At 32.9% G+C, this 19,976-nt stretch overlaps 1 protein-coding gene across 1 annotated transcript; it reads left to right on the forward strand.

The window, feature by feature from the left end:
* The first annotated feature begins 6,612 nt into the window (after positions 1-6,612).
* On the forward strand, positions 6,613-18,560 carry LOC141292876 (BOS complex subunit ncln-like). The gene is made up of 16 exons (XM_073824930.1): positions 6,613-6,733; positions 7,431-7,607; positions 9,474-9,664; positions 9,840-9,984; positions 10,959-11,056; positions 11,170-11,247; positions 13,599-13,702; positions 13,857-13,945; positions 14,431-14,570; positions 14,679-14,857; positions 15,545-15,632; positions 15,757-15,795; positions 15,940-16,112; positions 16,319-16,372; positions 18,186-18,264; positions 18,435-18,560. Exons 2-16 carry the CDS (start codon positions 7,451-7,453, stop codon positions 18,489-18,491), a joined length of 1,671 nt encoding a protein of 556 aa, XP_073681031.1. The 5' UTR covers positions 6,613-6,733; positions 7,431-7,450; the 3' UTR covers positions 18,492-18,560.
* Positions 18,561-19,976: the final 1,416 nt, after the last annotated feature.

Raw genomic sequence — 19,976 nt, forward strand, 5'->3', positions numbered from 1 at the left:
ACAATTTCCTCAGAATTGCGTTATATACAAACTCACAATTTGGACTTTTTTTTTTTTTTTGTCAAACTTGCAATTTGGACTTTTTTCCTGAGAATTACGTAATACAAACTTGCAATTCTGACACATTTTTTTCAGACTCGCAATTCAGTCTTTTTTTTTTTTTTTTTTTGTCAAACTTGTAATTCTCACATTTTTCCTCGGAATTGCGTAATACAAATTCACAATTCTGACTTTTTTTTTTGTCTAACTCGCAATTATGACTTTTGTTAAACTTGCAATTCTGACATTTTTTCCCCTTGGAATTGCATAATACAGACTCGTTATTCATTTTTTTCTTCAGAATTGCGTAGTGCAAACCCATAATTCTGACTTTCTTTTGTCAGACTCAGAATTCTTAAATTTTTTCCTCAGAATTGAGTAATACAAACAAATTCTGACGTGTTTTTGTCAAACTTGCAATTTTGACATTTTTGTCAAACTCCCAATTCCGACATTTTTTTTTGTCAAACTCGCAATTCTGACTTTTTTTTGTGTCAAACTCGCAATTCTGCCCTTTATTTTTTAGAATTGCATAATACAAACCCACATTTCGGACTTCTTTTTGTCAAATTTGCAGTTCTGACATTTTTTCTTTTTTTTTTGTCTAACTCGCAATTCTGACTTTTTTTGTTAAACTTGCAATTCTGACATTTTTTTCCCCCTGGAATTGCATAATACAGACTCGTAATTCATTTTTTTTTTTTTCAGAATTGCGTAATGCAAACCCATAATTCTGACTTTCTTTTGTCAGACTCAGAATTCTTACATTTTTTCCTCAGAATTGAGTAATACAAACAAATTCTGACGTGTTTTTGTCAAACTTGAAATTTTGACGTTTTTGTCAAACTCGCAATTCTGACTTTTTTTTTTGTAAAACTCCCAATTCCGACATTTTTTTTTGTCAAGCTCGCAATTCTGATTTTTTTTTTTTTTTTTTTTGTCAAACTCGCAATTCTGAATTTTTTTTTTTTGTCAAACTCGCAATTCTGACCTTTATTTTTTAGAATTGCATAATACAAACTCACATTTCGGACTTCTTTTTGTCAAATTTGCAATTCTGACATTTTTCCTCAGAATTGCGTAATACAAATTCACAATTCTGACTTTCTTTTTTTTTTGTCTAACTCGCAATTCTGACTTTTTTTTGTTAAACTTGCAATTCTGACATTTTTTCCCCCTGGAATTGCATAATACAGACTCGTAATTCATTTTTTTCTTCAGAATTGCGTAATGCAAACCCATAATTCTGACTTTCTTTTGTCAGACTTAGAATTCTTAAATTTTTTCCTCAGAATTGAGTAATACAAACAAATTCTGACGTGTTTTTGTCAAACTTGAAATTATGACATTTTTGTCAAACTCGCAATTCTGACTTTTTTTTGTAAAACTCACAATTTTGACATTTTTGTCAAACTCCCAATTCTGACATTTTTTTTTTTTTGTCAAGCTCGCAATTCTGAATTTTTTTTTTTTGTCAAACTCGCAATTCTGACTTTTTTTTTTGTCAAACTCGCAATTCTGACCTTTATTTTTTAGAATTGCATAATACAAACTCACATTTCGGACTTCTTTTTGTCAAATTTGCAATTCTGACATTTTCCTTAAAATTGCGTAATACAAACTCGCAATTCTGACTTTTTTTGCAATTGCAAGTTATAAGGAAAAATAAAAATTGATTCAAAATGAAGAAAATTAAGTGAGAATTGCATGATATAAACTCACAAATGCGAGTTGTGAAGTCAGAATAGAGGAATATGAACTAGCAATTGCAAGCAATGTCAGAATTGCGAATTATATCTCACAATTGTGACTTTTTTTCTCAGAATTGTGAGATAGAAACTCGCAATTGTTAGTTATAAAGTCCAGTCCTTTAAATAAAACCATTATGTCACAATTCTGACAGAAGAAAAATCTAAATTCTGAGGAAAAAGTCAGAATTGTGAGTTTTATGTCTTGCAATTCTGACCTTATTTCTCAGTATTGAGAGTTTTTTCTCACAATTGCGAGTTTCTAACACAATGCTGACTTTATAACTTGCAATTGAGAGAAAAATTCAGAATTGTAAGATAAAAAGTAGCAATTACCTTTATTATTTTTTATTCAGTGGCGGAAATGGGCTTCCATATATAAACAGACAAGATAATTCAGTACAATTTTCTGATTCAGTGCATTTCTATTTTGAGAGCACTTTGTTTTGGGAATTGTTGCGGTGTATTAAGAAGGGAAGAAAGCTTGCATTGATTTACTTGAAGAAAATAGCAGCTGCCAGATACATGTCCCATAATCTCTGTCATTACCCAGACAAAAATACTATAAATTAACTTATCCGATTTTGTGCCAAAAGTCATAAAATGCGTTGTTTCTTTATTTTATAGATGGAACAGGCATTAAATGCCTATGGCCTGCATTCAGAATCAATTTTACACTTTAGTGCTCTCGTCTTTATAGTCATTTTAAAGTGCAATACCATTTTGTGAGACATTAAGTGTAGTACTCTGGAACAGGCTACTCTGTGTTTGCTCTTTCGCTTTAATTTGATGCCTTTCCTTACAGACTTCTTCATGAATTCATCTCAGCTGTTCGAGTCAGTGGCCAAATCACTATCACTTCTGTTAAAATACATCAATGTGAAGATTGTACTGTTCTCTATACTTTATAGAGTCTTCTTTTTGTCATCTAGTTTGTACAGCTTTCAGAGCACCTTATTGTTTTGCGTGTAGGTCGTCATTAAGTCGCCATTGTCAGCTGTAATTCAATGCCAATGCACCAAGCACCAACACTCCAGTTTTCATCCAATGTGGCAAATTAACAGAATGCATGAAGGGAGTTTACTATATAGTATAGTAACTAATATTTCATGTTTTTACACTAGTTTCATTGGAAGCTTGTTTCCATCATGGCATAAAAAAAATCTTTTAATTCTGACTTTATTCTCACAATCTTAAGTTTATTTTTTTTATGGAAGCCTGTTTCCGCCACTGAATAAAAGAAGTAAAAAAAAGTGAATTGCTACTTACTTTCTCACAATTTTGTTCACGATTTTTTCCCCCTCAGAATTGTGAGTTTATGTTTCGCAATTCTGACTTTTTTCTTCGAATCGTAAGTTTGTCTAACAATTCTGACTTTATAACTTGCAATTGTGAGTTAAGTCTGAATTGTGAGATGTAAACTCGCAATTCTAAGAACATGAGTCTATTTTCCTCTCAAAATTAGGCTTTATAAATTAACAAAATTTAACTTTCAGAATTATGTGAAAAAGTCAGAATTGTGAGACATTAACTCGTAATTGCATGAAAAGAAGTCAGAATTTACTTTATTTTTCACAATTACGAGTTTATATCACACAGTTCTGAGAAAAAAGAGTTTATCTCTCGCAATTCTAACATTATAGCTCACTTTTGCAAGTTTATATCTCGCAATTCTGATGTATGACTCACTTTTGCAAGTTTATATTTTGTGAGGAATTGTGAGGTATTTCTGAAAATTCAATATAACAAAATTGGAGTCAGAATTGTGAGATATAAACTCTTATAGTCAGAATTGCAGAATTTTTATCTCGCAATACTGCCTTTATAACTCTCTTTTGTGACTTTATAACTCGTAATTGCAAGTTTAGATCTCACAATTCTGAGAAAAAGATCTGAATTGTGAGATAAAAAGTTGCAATTACCTTTTTTTGTCTTGTGGCAGAAAACAAGCATTTGCCATTATAGGAATGAATTACATTTTTTTTAAATATATTCAAATAGACAAGAGTAATTTTAAAATGTAATAATATTTTACAGTTTTTACTGTATAACTTTCAGTTTTGGTTGGCATTAGAGACTTTCGATTTCATTAAAAAAAATTTCCAACACCAACATTTTGAGCAATAGTGTTGATCTGCTGGATGAAATGACAAGCTTTTTGTTTTAATGATTGTGGATCGGTATTTCATTTTGAAACTCTTTCAGAACAATATGATGACTTTAGCCAGTTACATATTTTCTTTTTACTGCTTTTCATATGAATATAAAACACAACAACTCCCAAGACACATATGTTTCATATTACACTGCCATGTAAAGGTGCATCCACTCAGTATTTTTGTGAATGTTGTGGTGTCATTGACACCAGCATGAGCATTACACAAATGTTTTCTTTTGCCAATGCCATTGTTAATTTATACCACAAGAAAAAATGTCCACTTACGGCCATGTTTCAGTGGTATAGCTCTTAGCGTAGCAATAGTTAACCTACAAAATGCCTGTTCAGTAGACGTACCATAGATATGTACAGTAGATTGAGAATTTGATGGCGAGTCCTCTTAAGCTCGCCATCTTTAGGCTGTCATAGTACTTACAGACATGCTGTAAGAATGACTGATCTGTGTAGTGATGAATGAAGATGTCTGTCATCCCCATGTCTCTGCTTTGGTACTTTGGTTCAAGATAAACACTCCGTTGTCCGCTTTCTGTTACTACATTAAAGTAGAATATGCCTTAAGTCAAGCTAAACAACAAATGGCTCATGTTATTTATTGCCAGTGGTATGTTTTTAATTTATTGATATACAGGATTTTTAAAAACCATTTTCCCTCCTTCTGTCGATAAACATGATTGTAAAGACATGAAAAGTTTCCATACCAGTATTTAACAATGTTTGTTGTTCTGTGTAGTGAATCATATCAGTAAATACATCTGAAACTACAATTGCAACATTTGTCTTGCGTATTTTTATGTATATGTATGCTATCCGAATTGCTGTATCTCACAATTCTGACTTTTTCCCCCTCAGAATTTAGTTTATATTTTGCAATTGTGACTTTTTTTCTCAGAATCGCAAGTTTATGTCTCACAATTCTGACTTTATAACACGCAATTGCGAGTTAAGCCAGAATTGTGAGATAGAAACTTACAATTCTAAGAACATATTAGCATTTTTTCTTTTAAAATGAGACTTAATAAAACAACAAAATTTAACTTTCAGAACTATGTGAAAAAAGTCAGAATTGTGAGATAGAAACTGGCAATTGTGTGAAAAAAGTCAGAATTGCTCACAATTCTGACTTTATAACTCTTGCAAGTTTATCACGCAATTCTGACTCTTTAACTCTTTTACGAGTTTATATCACGCAAATCTGAGAAAAAAATTTGAATTGTGAATTTATATCTCGCAATTCTAACTTTATAACTCGCAATTGCAAGTTTATATCTCACAGTTCTGAGAAAAAATATCTGAAATGTGAGATTAAAAGTTGCAATAACCTTTAATTTTTTTATTCAGAGGCAGTATCACTGAATTGTAAGATATAGACTTGCTGTTCTCAGAACATAATCTATTTAGTCTCACTTAGTATCATTTTTAAGTATATGTATGCTATCAGAATTGACCGAATTTATGAATATTAAATTTGAATATAAGAATTGAATATAGAAATTAAAATGTTTATTTATTTATTCTTTAAAGTAGGGGAATTGGAGCAGATAGGGAAGAAAAGGCAGCCAGCAAGTGTCCAGAAGGTAAAATATACAATAGTTTGGATTTGTTAAACATTTTTGGTCACCCTGGAGCACAAAACCAGTCTTAAGTAGCATTTGTAGCAATAGACAAAAAATACACTGTATGGGTAAAAATGATCTATTTTGTCTATTATGCCGAAAATCATTAGGATATTAAGTAAAGATCATGTTCCATGAAGACATTTTGTAAATATCCTAGCTTAAATATATCAAAATTTATTTTTTGATTAGTAATATGCATTGCTAAGAACTTTATATGCACAACTTTATTTAAAAAAAAAAAAGATTTTTAGACACCCTCAAATTCTAGATTTTCAAATAGTTGTTTCTCAGCCAAATATTGTAATATTATTCATTCAGCTTTCAAATGATATATAATTCTCAATTTTGAAAAAATTACACTCATGACTGGTTTTGTAGTCCAGGGTCACAAAGGAAAATGTGACCCTGGACCACAAAACCAGTCATAAGTTTACATTTTACAAAACTGAGATATATACATCACATGAAAGCTCAATAAATAAGCCTTCTATTGATGTATGGTTTGCTAGGATAGGACATTTGGCCGAGATACAACTATTTGAAAATCTGAAATCTAAGGGTGCAAAAAATCAAAATACTGAGAAAATCACCTTTAAAGTTGTCCAAATTAAGTTCTTAACAATGCAGATTACTAATCAAAAATTACATTTGGATAGGTTTACAGTAGGCATTTTACAAAAAATCTTCATGGAACATGATCTTTACTTAATTTCCTAATGATTTTTGACATAAAAGAAAAATCAATAATTTTGACCCATACTATGTATTTTTTGCTATTGCTACAAATATACCCCAGCGACTTAAGACTGGTTTTGTGGTCCAGGGTCACAAATAGTAATAATAATAAAACTTTTGACACACACTTTCTCAAGCCATATTTATTCCAGTTTTGGGGTTTAGATTTCAGTGACCTAAAACAGGAAATGGTAACAACTGCAAAGATGGGTGTGGAAGTGTTGTAGGTTGTGTAGGATTGGAGGAGAGGACTGATTAGCCTGGCTTTATCCCGTCTGGGCCAGATGGTGCACTAGGCTTACCTGCGGGCCTCTCTAAGCTTTATCCCGGCCATGCTTCGAACATCACATCCTGCTCACAGCACAAGACGGATCGTTTTTCCACACTGAGGAAGATCTAACGTGGGTGAACTTTGGGTGAGTTCCAGTCTCAATCTAGGGCCATGTTGGCCCTGTAATATCTAGGAACATCTGCAGCACTTTAATCAGGTTTTACACATGGCAGCAAATCTCAATGTAATTAGCATATTGATGTGAAGTGCTGGTTGCAGTCGATACTCAGTAGTTATTGCTCATTACATTGTGTCCACATTTTGTATGATTAAAAACGTACACCATGCATATTGGATCTTTTTTTTTGCTTTTAGAAGTACTGCTATTTGAGTTGAAAACGAATTCTGCCATTTATATACAATTATAGTTTGTTTGCATAAAGGATTAGTTCACTTCCAAAATAAAAATTTCCTGATAATTTACTCACCCCCATGTCATCCAAGATGTTCATGTCTTTCTTTAGTCGAAAAGAAATTAAGGTTTTTGAGGAAAACATCCCAGGATTTTTCTCCATATAGTGGACTAAGGTCCAAATTGCGGTTTCAATACAGCTTCAAATGGCTCTACACGATCCCAGCTGAGGAATAAGGGTTTTATCTAGTGAAACAGATAAAGATGAAATAGATTTTATATATCCTAAAGTTCACTCAAGTCATTAGATATCTCTATATTTCTATGTGTGTAAGGATACTCAGGAGTTTATGAATTCTAAGGATGCACACACTTGGAAAAAAATAGTTTTTTTTGTTGTTTTTAATATTACATTTTGCCTTTTTTATAGATGTCTTTTGGTGGACTCAAATGTGGGGTGTCGGCATGAATCTTCGAACCTCTAAAGTGGCAGCACTTCTGCTGGTGTCAGTGCATCTGCTGCATGCGTCTGCCCTGCCGGCTGCATCCTCCTATGAGTTCAACGCATACAGGATGCAGCAATACAACTTACATCAGGACAAACATGGTAACGCAACATAATTTAAAGGGATAGTTCACACAAAAAATTACAGTTCTGTTATCTATTCTCATATTCTTTCATTCTTATCATTTTCATTTCTTCTGCTGAACACAAAATGAGATACTGAAGAGGGAAGAAAGTTTTGTTGGCCATTTAATTAGTCTGTATGGGCCTTTTTTTCCCCAAAATGTACACTACCAGTCAAAAGTTCTTTTTTCTAAAAGAAGTCTCTTCTGCTCACCAAGCCTGGATTTATTTGACCCAAAGTACAGCAAAAACAGTACATTTTATAAATATTTTTACTATTTAAAATAACTTTTTTATTTGCATATTTTTTAAAATGTAATTTATTCCTGTGCTCAAAGGTAAATTTTCAGCATAATTACTCATGTCTTTAGTCTCACATGATCCTTCAGAAATCATTCTAATATGCTGATTTGCTGTTCAAGAAATATTTTTGTTTATCATTATTGCTATGTTTTAATATTTAAAACAGTTGAGTAATTGTTTTTAGGATTCTTTGATGAATAGAAAGATCCAAAGATCAGCATTTATCTCAAATAAAAATTATTTTCTACTTTTTCTAAATTAATTCAATTTAAATTAAATAACTTTTCTAACTTTAATAATAATTGTCAACATAATAATAATAATAATAATAATAATAATAATAAATGTTTTTGAGCAGCAAATCAGAATATTAGAATGATTTCTAAAGGATCATGTGACACTAAAGACATGAGTAATGATGCTAAACATTCAGCTTTGAAATCACAAGGATAAATTACATTTTTAAATAAATTCATGATACAAAAAATCTGAATTGCAATAAAACCATCTGAATTGTAAGATAAAAAGTACCAATCACCTTTTTATTTTTTTTCTGTAGCAGAAAAAAGCTCTAGTTCTGCTGTTTAATATTTCTGTGGAAACCATTTTTTTTAAAAATTATTAATATTATCATTATTATTTAGTTATTTTCATTTTTGGGGGGATTTTTAAAGGATAGAATGTTTAAAAGAAAAGTTAAACGTTAAAAATCAAATCAAATCAAATATTGTTTGCATAAGAAAAATAAAAAGTGTATAAGAAATTGCAATTTTAATCTCATTTCGTGGAAAATACACTATCGATCGGAAGTAATTATTTTATTTTTCCGAAAAAAAGACCCTTATGCTCACCAAAGCTGTATTTGATCAAAAATACAGTAAACAATTTTTTTTTTCAGCAAGGATGCATTAAATATGTCAAAAGTGACAGCAAAAACATTTAAAATGGTACATAATTTCTATTAAAAAATTAACTCATTTTTTTCATTAAAGAATCCGCATAAATATTAAGCAAATGTTTTTAAGAACAGTTGTTAATAATAATAATTATTAATAAAAAGAACCATTGTTAATAACTGAGCACCAAAGCAATTGACATTGCAGCATATATTTAAATAGCAAATAGTTGTTTAAAAATGTAATATTTCATAATATGGCTGTTTTTACTGTATTTTGGATCAAATAAATGCAGCCTTGGAGAGCAGAAGTGACTGGTAGTTTATTTAAAAGGTATTGTTGATATTACTTTAGCTTATTTGTCAGACTGAAAATGGAAGAACAAGTCATGCATAATGCATTGTGGGAAATAGCAAGAAATGGTAACAATACTAAGAGCAGTATTCCAGAATGTGATTCTGAATTCAGCAATAGCCAAACCACAAAAATGAACTTATTCTGAATTCCTTACCGATTTATCAAGATGTGAAACACTCCACTGGGAAATTTCATTTCCTGTTAATTCCTTTGAAAAGGGCACACACTAATTTCATTGTATCTGTTAAAAGGTGTTCATGAAATATAGACTCTAACCTTTGACCCTCAGGCTGCCGTGGAGCTATTGTAGTGGCAGAGGCACGATCGGCTGCGGATACAAGTCTGACGCGCCGCTGTGTGATCATGAGGCTGCCGGATTTCACCACAGACCGCTACCTAGAGGCCAAAAAGCAGAATGCAGCAGCTATTTTGATACTTCTACCTCAAAACATCTCTTCAGTAGCAGAGGATATTGTGCAGGTCATCCAGGAACACATATCACAGTTATGCACAATTACACTTGATTTATAGCTGCTGATTCGTTGTTTCTTCCAGTAACTGTAGGTTATTTGGAAGTAGATTACATTAGATACCTCTCAATTCCCCAACCTGGTTAGCTAAAGGTCAGAAAATGAATTTCCTCAACTGTCTCTAGGGCTTTATGGTGGCTGAATCTCAGGTCCTGCAGAAGGAGACCCTGATGCCTGTGTATGTGGTCCCAGAGGACGACCAGCTGCTCTGTATGTATGAGGAAGTCACTCAGGCTGCAGCAACTAAGTCGGCTTCTGTACTAGTGAGAGGTGAGAGGGATGCTACTGAGGACCAGCAGTCATAAAAATAGACTAAATAATTTACATTTTAGCTGTAAATGCTGTAGCCACTAACATTTATTATTATGCAATATAGTATGATATATTTAGCAAAATTGATACATTTAAATGCAATTTTGTTTAAAGTTTTGTTTAAGTGATATGATTGGTTAAAGGTAAAATACAAAATAAAATAAAATAATAATAATAACAAAAAAATGCCATTGTAGGTGCCTGTAAGTGAATGATTTACCTAATAAAATAAAATAATAAAAATGCTATTGTGGGTACCAGTAAATGAATTATATAATAAAAAATTAATGACTTAGGGAAAAAAAAAAAAAAAAAGAAATAACACAAAATAAAAATGTCATTGTGAATGCCAGAAAGTGAATGACTAATTCACTTGAAAAATGAAAAATTAAATTAAATTAAAAATGAAATAAAACAAAATAAAATAAAAATGAATGACTTGGAAAATAAAATAAAATAAAAATGAAATAATATAAAATAAAAATGCCATTGTGGGTGCCAGTAAGTGAATGACTTTCTTAATAAAATAAAATAAAAAATGCCATTGTGGGTGCAAAATAAAATAAAATGAAATAGAAAAATTAATAAAATGAAATAAAAAAATAAAATAAAAAAATGAAATAAAACTAAATAAAAATGCCATTGTGAATGCCAGAAAGTGAATAACTTGGAAAACAAAATAAAATTAAACAAAACAAAATAAATATACCATTGTGGATGGCAGCAAGTGAATGACTAATTCATTGAAAAATTCAAATCAATTAATAAAACAAAATAAAATAAAATAAAAATTACATTGTAGGTGCCAGTAAGTGAATGACTTGTAAAACAAAACAAAACCAAAAAATGTTGGGTGCCAATAAGTAAATAATCATCTAAGCAGATTTACTGTACATTTTAAGCCATGTGAATCAACTTTATTTTTTTCTCAGTTCTCCGCAGTATCATCACCGCCACCGCTTTCCAAATATTAGTAAGCAACAGCTCCCCCATCAAGCCTATGACCGATACCACCATCATTACTTTGGAGGTGAGAATGGCAGCAGGCCACACACAGCAGCTCTATCTTTTTCTGTACGACATAATAGTGTTGGGCTATAATTAAACTTGTCAAGTCAAGTGGATTTATTGCTTCATTTCAAGGGAGTACTTCCTGGAGCTGGAGAAGACCCACCCACTATTGTAATTACGGCCCATTATGACTCGTTCGGTCTTGCTCCTGTAAGTCACTCTCATTAATGTCCACACACACACAGGGACTCAACTAGATTGACTAGAGTGTATATTAATAAATGCTTAATCAGTTTTGGTCACGTAATACATCACACTACTCTCAAACATGACTTGGAATGATTAATGTATGTTGTCAATTGGCATGGTTCACTTGCTGTGGGAACTGACCTTTTAAAACACCTTGGTCAGAAATGAACATATTCACATAACTGGCCTCTCAAAGCCCCACTAATGAAAACTGTATTGCATTTAGTGTTTGGAAACTGACAACTGGTTGAGAACTTCCTAAATGACTTATTTTAGTTGATCAAAAACATGCAGCACATACAAAAGGACGAGTCTTACGAGTCGGTTCTTTTTAGTGAATCGAAAACATACAGCGTAATCAGTCTCTGAACAAATCACTGTGAAGTGCAGGTTCTTTTTAGTGAATCTAAACAACAAAGAGTTACCAATGTAGTCCAATTCCAAAATTAATGACTCTTGCGAGCTGGTTCTTTTTGGTGAATCAGTAACATACAGCTCAACTAGTATAGTCTGATTCCGAAAGGAATGACTCTTATCAGTCTGTTCTTTTTAGTGAATTACAACCGAATTAATTAATTAATTGTGGGAATAATAACTGAGTCAAATCCATGCAGCATGACAAGTCTAGTTAAACAAATTCCATAACCAGAAACTGTTATAAGTTGGTTATTTTTAGTTTAGTTTAGCTATGGAAGCCTGTTTCTGACTCTAAATAAAAAACACTAAACTTTTTTTGTCTCACAATTGCAAGTATGTATCTCGCAATTCAGATTTTTTTTTCTCTGAATTGTTAGAGGACTCAATTGCGAGTTATAAAGTCCAGTTCTGAGGATAAAAAAAGACTATTATGTTCATAGAATTGTGAGTTTATATCTTGGAATTCTGACTTTATAACTCGCATTTGCAAGTTTATATCATGCAATTGCGACTTTATTTCTCAGACTTACAAGTTTATATCTCGCAATTCGGAGAAAAAAGTCAGAATTGCGAGATAACAAGTCACAATAACCTTTTATATTTTTTATTCAGTGGCAAAAACCGGCTTCCATAACAATCCGTTAAAATTTACTGTGTAATTTTTTTGTCTCAAAAATGATACACACTTCCAGTCAAAAGTTTTTGAACAGTATGGTTTTTAGTTTTTTTTTTAAGTCTCTTCTGCTGTTTTCTTTGTGAATACATTTTAAAATGTAACTTATATCTGTGATTTCAAAGCTGAATTTTTAGCATCATTACTCCAGTCACATGATTCTTCAGAAATCATTCTAATATTCAGATTTTATAATAAAAAACATTTATTATTATTGTTGTTGTTGTTGTTGAAAACAGCTGAGTAGTTTTTTATTCATGTTTCTTTAATGAATTGGATTTATCTGAAATAGAAATCTTTTGTAACATTATAAATGTCTTTATCATCACTTTTGATCAATTAAAAGCATCCTTGCTAACTAAAAGTATTATTTCTAACATTTATTTCCCCTAAAAAAGGAAATAATAATAATAACAATAATACAGATTTTAAGCTTTTGAAAGGTATAGCGTATATTTTTTATATTTCAGATAAATGCTGGTCTTTCTTTTAAAAATGTACTCAATAATAAAAACTGTTTCTTGAACAGCAAATCAGCATATTAGAATGATTTCCGAAGGATCATGTGACACTGAAGACTGGAGTAATGATGCTAAACATTTAGCTTAGATCACAGGAATAAATTACATTTGAAAATATATTAAAATAGAAAGCAGTTATTTTTAATAGTAAATTTTTTTTTTAAATGTTGTACATAAATGCAGGCTTGGTGAGCAGAGGAGACTTCTTTAAAAAAAACATTAAACATCTTGACTTTTGACTGGTAGTGTAGTTTGTTTAAACACTCTTAAATGTTATTGGAACTGCTAAGAAACCAGAATCTTCAAGAACCAAAACTTATAACCATATGATTTATGCATTGCTCAAGTCTTTAAGGTTGAAGTACCTGTAATGATGCTCTGGTAATCTTGTAATCACAGCTAAGCATTTTATTACTACTACCCATGTTTTACTGGTACAGATTGTAAAATGTTTCCACTGGTAATGATGAGTTTTCCAGTCACCATCTGGCAGATTACATCCATTAATGCTTCATATAGTGAAATCAATGTACTTGGCTGTATGCTTAGCATAGGCCTATCACTGATACTTCATTTATCTCTCCTTTGCCCAAAAGAACAGAGATACTTCTGATATTTTATTATTGAAGTACGCAAGTGTTTTTTTATTTTTATGTTAGTGTGTATCATGAGATGTGAGTGATCTGTGTTTGTGGTTTTAGTGGCTAGCATATGGTGCGGATTCTAATGGCAGTGGCGTCACTGTTCTTCTCGAGCTGATTCGACTCTTTCATCACCTCTACAGCGACCCACGAAGCCAGGCACCGTAAGTTCTTTCTGAGTTTTGTAAACTACAATGTTACTGTTTGGAAAATAATTAAAAAACTGGCAGCATGAACACAATAGCTTGTATTAACTGATTCATATTCATCATAAAAATGGGTTCTTTTTTTGTATTATTTTTTATCAACATCTCTTAGGTACCATCTTTTATTCTCCCTGACTGGTGGTGGTAAATATAACTTTCTGGGCACCAAGCGTTGGCTGGAGGAAAATATGGAGCATGCAGGTGCTTAAATTATTGCCAAAATGTATTCTTGACACATATTTTACTCCCCAGTCAAAATATTGTATCTATCACATTCGGTCATTACATTCTTTATTGACATTATGGTCCAATTATTGAACCTTTCCATCCAACAAAAGGTTCTTTATGGCAGAAAAAGGTTCTTTAGATTTTTAAAATGTTCTTCACACTAAAAATTTTTTTTTATTAAGGTATTAAGACTTGTATGGCTTCATATATTATGTAAATTATGTCTCTTACTAAATTATGTAGTAGAAAACCCATGAAAGACAGACATCATTTACGTTATATTAAGCCATGGAAGTCTTAATACCCAGGGTTGCTTTTAAGAACGGTTCACTGAAAGGTTCTTTGGGAACCAAAAATGTGTCTTCACTACAAAACCCCACTTTTGGAATCTTTATTGTCAACAGTATAAGAATTATGAGTCCTCAAAAAAAGTTTGAAATCTGGATCTTTCTTTGCAGAATCCAGCCTTTTGCATGACAACGTGGCGTTTGTTCTATGTCTGGATTCTCTTGGCACCGGAGACGAGCTTTTCCTGCATGTTTCACGACCACCTAAGCCTGGAACGCCTCAGTACACCTTCATTCAGCTGCTGGAGCAGGTTAGGTTGAATTGCAGAGCTGTATTCAGTCTGAAAATGCTGTTTTTGAACATAAATCTTGATTGTCAGTTGACCCGCCTGTATATATTTTCAATTCTGTTTTTTTAGATCATCTCTGCCAGGTTCCCCTGGGTGAGATTTGGAACTGTCCATAAGAAGATCAACCTGCAGGAGGCCACTGTGGCTTGGGAACATGAGCGCTACGGAATGAAACGTATCCCAGGATTCACTCTGTCACACATTGAGAACCCGAAATCAGAGCTGAGAGGATCTATCCTGGACACCATGTGAGAAAAACCTACCAAATCTTTCAAAAGTTCTGGAAGCTCTTTGGAACTTCTGCCAGATATAGTCAATAAATTAGCAACTCCACCCAAAGAAATAGCTGTCTCACATGACAAATTAAAAGAATAGTTTACCCAAAAATGATAACTCTGTCATAAATTAGTCACCCTCGTGTCGTTCCAAACACGTTAGACCTTTGTTCATCTTCAGAACACAAATTAATTTATTTTTGATGAAATCTGAGATGTAGTATTTGAGTTGCTGTCTATTTGGTCAGAAAGCTCTTGGATTTTATTAAAAATATCTTACTTTGTGTTCCAAAGATGAACGTCTATGAAGGTCTAACAAAGGTGAGTAACTAATGACAGAATTTTCACTTTTAAGTGAAACTGACATCTGCTTATGAAGCTGAATATGATGTAAACTTAAGTAACCCATTTAAACGTGGAAAGAGCCTCAAAGTCTTCTGATTGGCTGAACAAAGATTCAAAGTGTGGCCTACAGTCGCTTTTTTGCATCTAATTTAGTGATATCTTTCAGATTTTATGTAGATTTTCCAGTGATATTCCATAAAAAATCTCCTTTCGGAGCTTCTATCCAATGCAGCTCTTTTATAACAGACATTTCAGAATACATTTTAAATGATAGCTGCACCGTTTCTCATCTCCCTGTTATTTCTGTAAATTTAGGGCACAGGTGGACATCAGGAAACTCAAGCGGAACGCTGTTATTGTTGCGGAGTCCTTGGCAAGATTCATGTACAATCTTTCAGACAAGGTGAGGCAAACATTTGAAGTGTCTCGCCAAATTTAAACATTCACGTTAACCTTGAAACCTCACACAGACCACGTTCGTCTTAGTTTCTATTTTTCATTAATATATAAAATTTTTTTTTCTGTAGGGCCCTGCTAAGGACATGCAGGTTTTCAAGGGCAGTTTGGTAATATATTTTTCCTGCTCTGTAGTTTGTTTTATCAGGCTAAAGAAGTCTTTACTGTCACTTTTAATCAATTTAATGCATCCTTGCTAAAAAACTTTTGATCCCATTAAGTTCATGATGTAAACCTAAAACTCTACTATGTAGGATATTCAAGACAACCGTTTGTCTGCATTGATGACCGTGATAACGTCTGTTCCACGAGCTGTTCAGCTGATGGACAGAGAGCCAGAGCACGCGCTCCTGATTAGCAGCCTGGAGCAAGAATTCAAACACTATCTACATCAGGTCCATAAACACACGTTCCATCCAGACCGAAGGTACGCACACACAGACACGGCTAGATGCAGTTTTCAAATATGCATAAATTCACAGAACCGGAATTCATTCTTGCCTGTAGCAAAAGTTCAGTGTTTACTGACATATTTTGTGAAAACAGCAACACTTCAAACTCACCCACCCACCCAGACACACACAAAAATAATAAATACAGACATATTAAGCCTGTTTTGTCTGACTTTTACAGGGATCCAGAAATCACATTCTTTGATCAAATGAAACAACCAATGATGATGTACAGGTGAGTCAGGCAAACCTGAAACAACATTAACAACCCTTGTGCACTTATTTCCAAATGGAACTAGAGATTCAACTGCCAAAAGATCATGTAAATAGGGTTTACTTAAAATCATTCAGAAAGTGTTATTATACTTTTACTATAGTTCATTTTTTTCTATTAATTTTATGTAGTTTTTATGTTTTCCCATTTTATCTTCTCTTGGTTACTTTAGTTTTTGTTTTTTCCAGTTTTTACATTCAGTGTATTAACTTTGTATATTAGTTTTAGATTTTTGTTTTATATTATTTTATTAGGGGTTCAAGCACATAGCGCTGAAACCCTATTGTAATTGTTAGAATGGTCATGGATCTGATCTTCCAGACCAAACCATAAAGCGTAGAGAAACTTGGAAGGATGGTAGTACTCACACTGCCTACTGACCACTCCAATCGGGCGTTACAGCAAGCGAGAATACGAAATCACACAGGCTCAGTGTCTTATGTCATTGGAATCCTTTGCAATTGGCGGAAAAAACGCATGCCTCAGATTTGATTCGATCACAAAATTTTAAGGTATTTGGCATTTTTTGAAAAACCTACCTTTGTGAACTAGACCTAGGTTTTTCGCCGATTGGAACCAAATCTTTCAACTCACCGTCAGAAAGGGATGCCAAAACGTTTGAAAGAGGCATGGACACTATTCGTAAAATGCCTATAACTCCTGAATGGAATGAGAAAAATTGCGGAGTTTGGCTTGAAGCTTGGTGGCACAATTTGAGGGAAAAAACCTAAAAATGGTTTTAACAGCGCAACCATTTGTCCTTTCAACATGAAAATCAGTGTACACAGTCTTGGCACAAAGTGCCACAAGTGTCTATAAGGACATTTATCTCAATAAACATATCTCACACATATCTAAAAAAACATGGCTGCCATTGGCCGACGAAATTTGAGCACCTGTTAGACAAGGTTAACCGAGGCCGATCGGAATGAAACTTACTGGGCCTGTTTGACTCATGGACATAAGGTCTGAGAGAAATGTAAAAGAAATCCGCCACTGGGGGTATTGCATTTTCAAGAGCGTAAACGATTGTACACTGCACTTTTTTTTGCACATATGTGCAATATTCGTATCATACGATAGAACTCCTCATTCCAGACAACTTTGCCTCTAGAACAACTGCTGTCAATCAAATCGTTTCTTAAATGATTGAGAACATCTCAAAATCCTACTTTTGCAAACTAGTCGTAGGTTTTTTGGAAAAAATTACTGCAGTAAAATTCTCTGGACTCTCTAGGTCAATAATGATCAAAAAATGTTGAAATGTACCATTCGGGAGGGTCATTTAGAAAAGGAGCCTGCCCAAATTTACCCTAAACCCTATAAAGCCTAAAGAAAAGCTCAAAACTTCACAAAACCTGTTGAGCACATTACACAAGTGATTCTACACTAGCATGCAAAGTTTTAAGGAGATCAGACCACAGTTGGTGCTATAACAGTCATTAAAAAACAATATTTCTATGGTAAATTACCTGGATTTGCCAACATGTTTTTTTTAAATCATTGATTCAGGTGGTTACAAGCTTGCTAAATAATGAATTATTTCATATGTGCTTAAATGCCTTAAAGCACTTGAACCCTGGTAATCGCTGCTTGCAGCTATATTAGTTTTATATTTTTGTTTTATTTTATTATATTAAATTTTAGTTTAGTTTTAATAATAAACCATGTATTACGAACTAAAAATATTTGTTTATTTTAAAATAATTTAAAAAATGAAAATGTATAGGTGTATTTATTTATTTATTCCATTTTACTACTCACTTTTTTTTAGGGTGAAACCTGCCGCCTTTGACCTGTTTTTGGGTGGCTGTATAGCTGGATACCTTGGAATAGTTTATTATGCAATCCAGGTGAGCCATGGGTAATGTATACCGAACTAATTAGAGAGCTGGGGTCAGTATGCTAATTATACCTGCATAGGTTGGAATTGAAAGTCTATCAGTAATCTGAATCTGTAATCCCATGTTTCTTTAATGTGTGGTTTGGTCAATTTGTTTTAATCATGTCTTTTGGTTCGTAGAACTTTGGCCATGTCTACACTAAACTGAAAGCAACCGTAAAAGCCAAGCACCAATAAACTGGAGTAAAACAGACACATCAAAGAACCAGTGCACATCTACAACACGGTCAATGTAATGCCTGTGAGAACAGAAGAGTTTTGGAATTCATGTCTAGAATTTAAAGTGGCTACCTTGTGCTTTATAATTCCCCTGGAGTGTCTTCTGTTTCTGTTTGATTTCTTTTTTAAATTAAAGATCACCTCTCTTTTAGAATTGGCTACTTTACAAAAATCCTTCTGGAACGTTGCTGTATGTTTACACTTTGGTCACTGAAATGAAAGAGACTAAATTAGATGATTACCCATGTAAATTTGATATGTTGCGAGTAGAACGGAATTCATGGATAAGTTATGAGTCACTTAAAAAGGAACCTGATGCCAAGTAAGAGTGAGCGGACATGTGGCCTTTATGTAGTGGAATTATAGTCACTGAACACCTACAGTTGAAGTCAGAAGTTTACATACAACTTGCAGAATCTGCAAAATGTTACTTATTTTACCAAAATGCATGTTATTTTTTTTTTTAGTACTGACCTGAATAAGTTATTTCACACTAAAGATGTTTACATATAGTCCACAAGAGAAAATAATAGTTGAATTTATAAAAATTATCCTGTTCAAAAGTTTACATCCCCTTGATTCTAAATACTATGTTGTTACCTGAATGATCCAAAGCTGTGTTTTTTGTTTAGTGATAGTTGTTCATGAGTCCCTTGTTTGTTCTGAACAGTTAAACTGCACACTGTTCTTTAGAAAAATCCTTCAGGTCCCACATATTCTTTGTTTTTTTTAGCATTTTTGTGTATTTGAATTTTGAGATCCACCTTCTCACACTGAGGACAACTATGGGACTCATAAACATCTGTTACAGAAGGTTTAAATGCTCACTGATGCTCCAGAATGAAAAATGATGCATTAAGAGCCAGGGGTGTAAACTTTTGAACACAATGAAAATGTGTACATTTTTCTTATTTTGCAATGCCCTTCAGAAGCTACAGAAGATACTTACATGTTTCCCAGAAGACAAAAGTTAAATTGATCCTAATCTTCAAATTCAAAAAGTTTTTACCCCCTGGCTCTTAATGCATTGTGTTTCCTTCTGGAGCATCAGTGAGCATTTGAACCTTCTGTAATAGTTGTATATGAGTCCCTCAGTTGTCCTCAGTGTGAAAAGATGGATCTCAAAATCATACACTTAAGGTTGGGAAGGGTTCCAATAAACACAAAAATGATGAAAAACCCAAAGAATTTGTGGGACCTGAAGGAATTTTCTGAAGAACAGCAGGCAATTTAGCTATTTAGAACAAACAAAGGACTCATGAACAAGTATCAAGTGTATGTAAACTTTTGAACGGAGTCATTTGTTTTTTTAATCACAACAGATTTAGAGAAATGTATCATTACATCACTTGCTCACCAATGGATCCTCTGCAGTGAATGGGTGCCGTCAAAATGAGAGTCCAAACAGCTGATAAAAAACATCACAATAATCCACAAGTAATC

The sequence above is a fragment of the Garra rufa genome, chromosome 19 (genome assembly GCF_049309525.1).
Source record: "Garra rufa chromosome 19, GarRuf1.0, whole genome shotgun sequence".
Taxonomy (NCBI): Eukaryota; Metazoa; Chordata; class Actinopteri; order Cypriniformes; family Cyprinidae; genus Garra; species Garra rufa.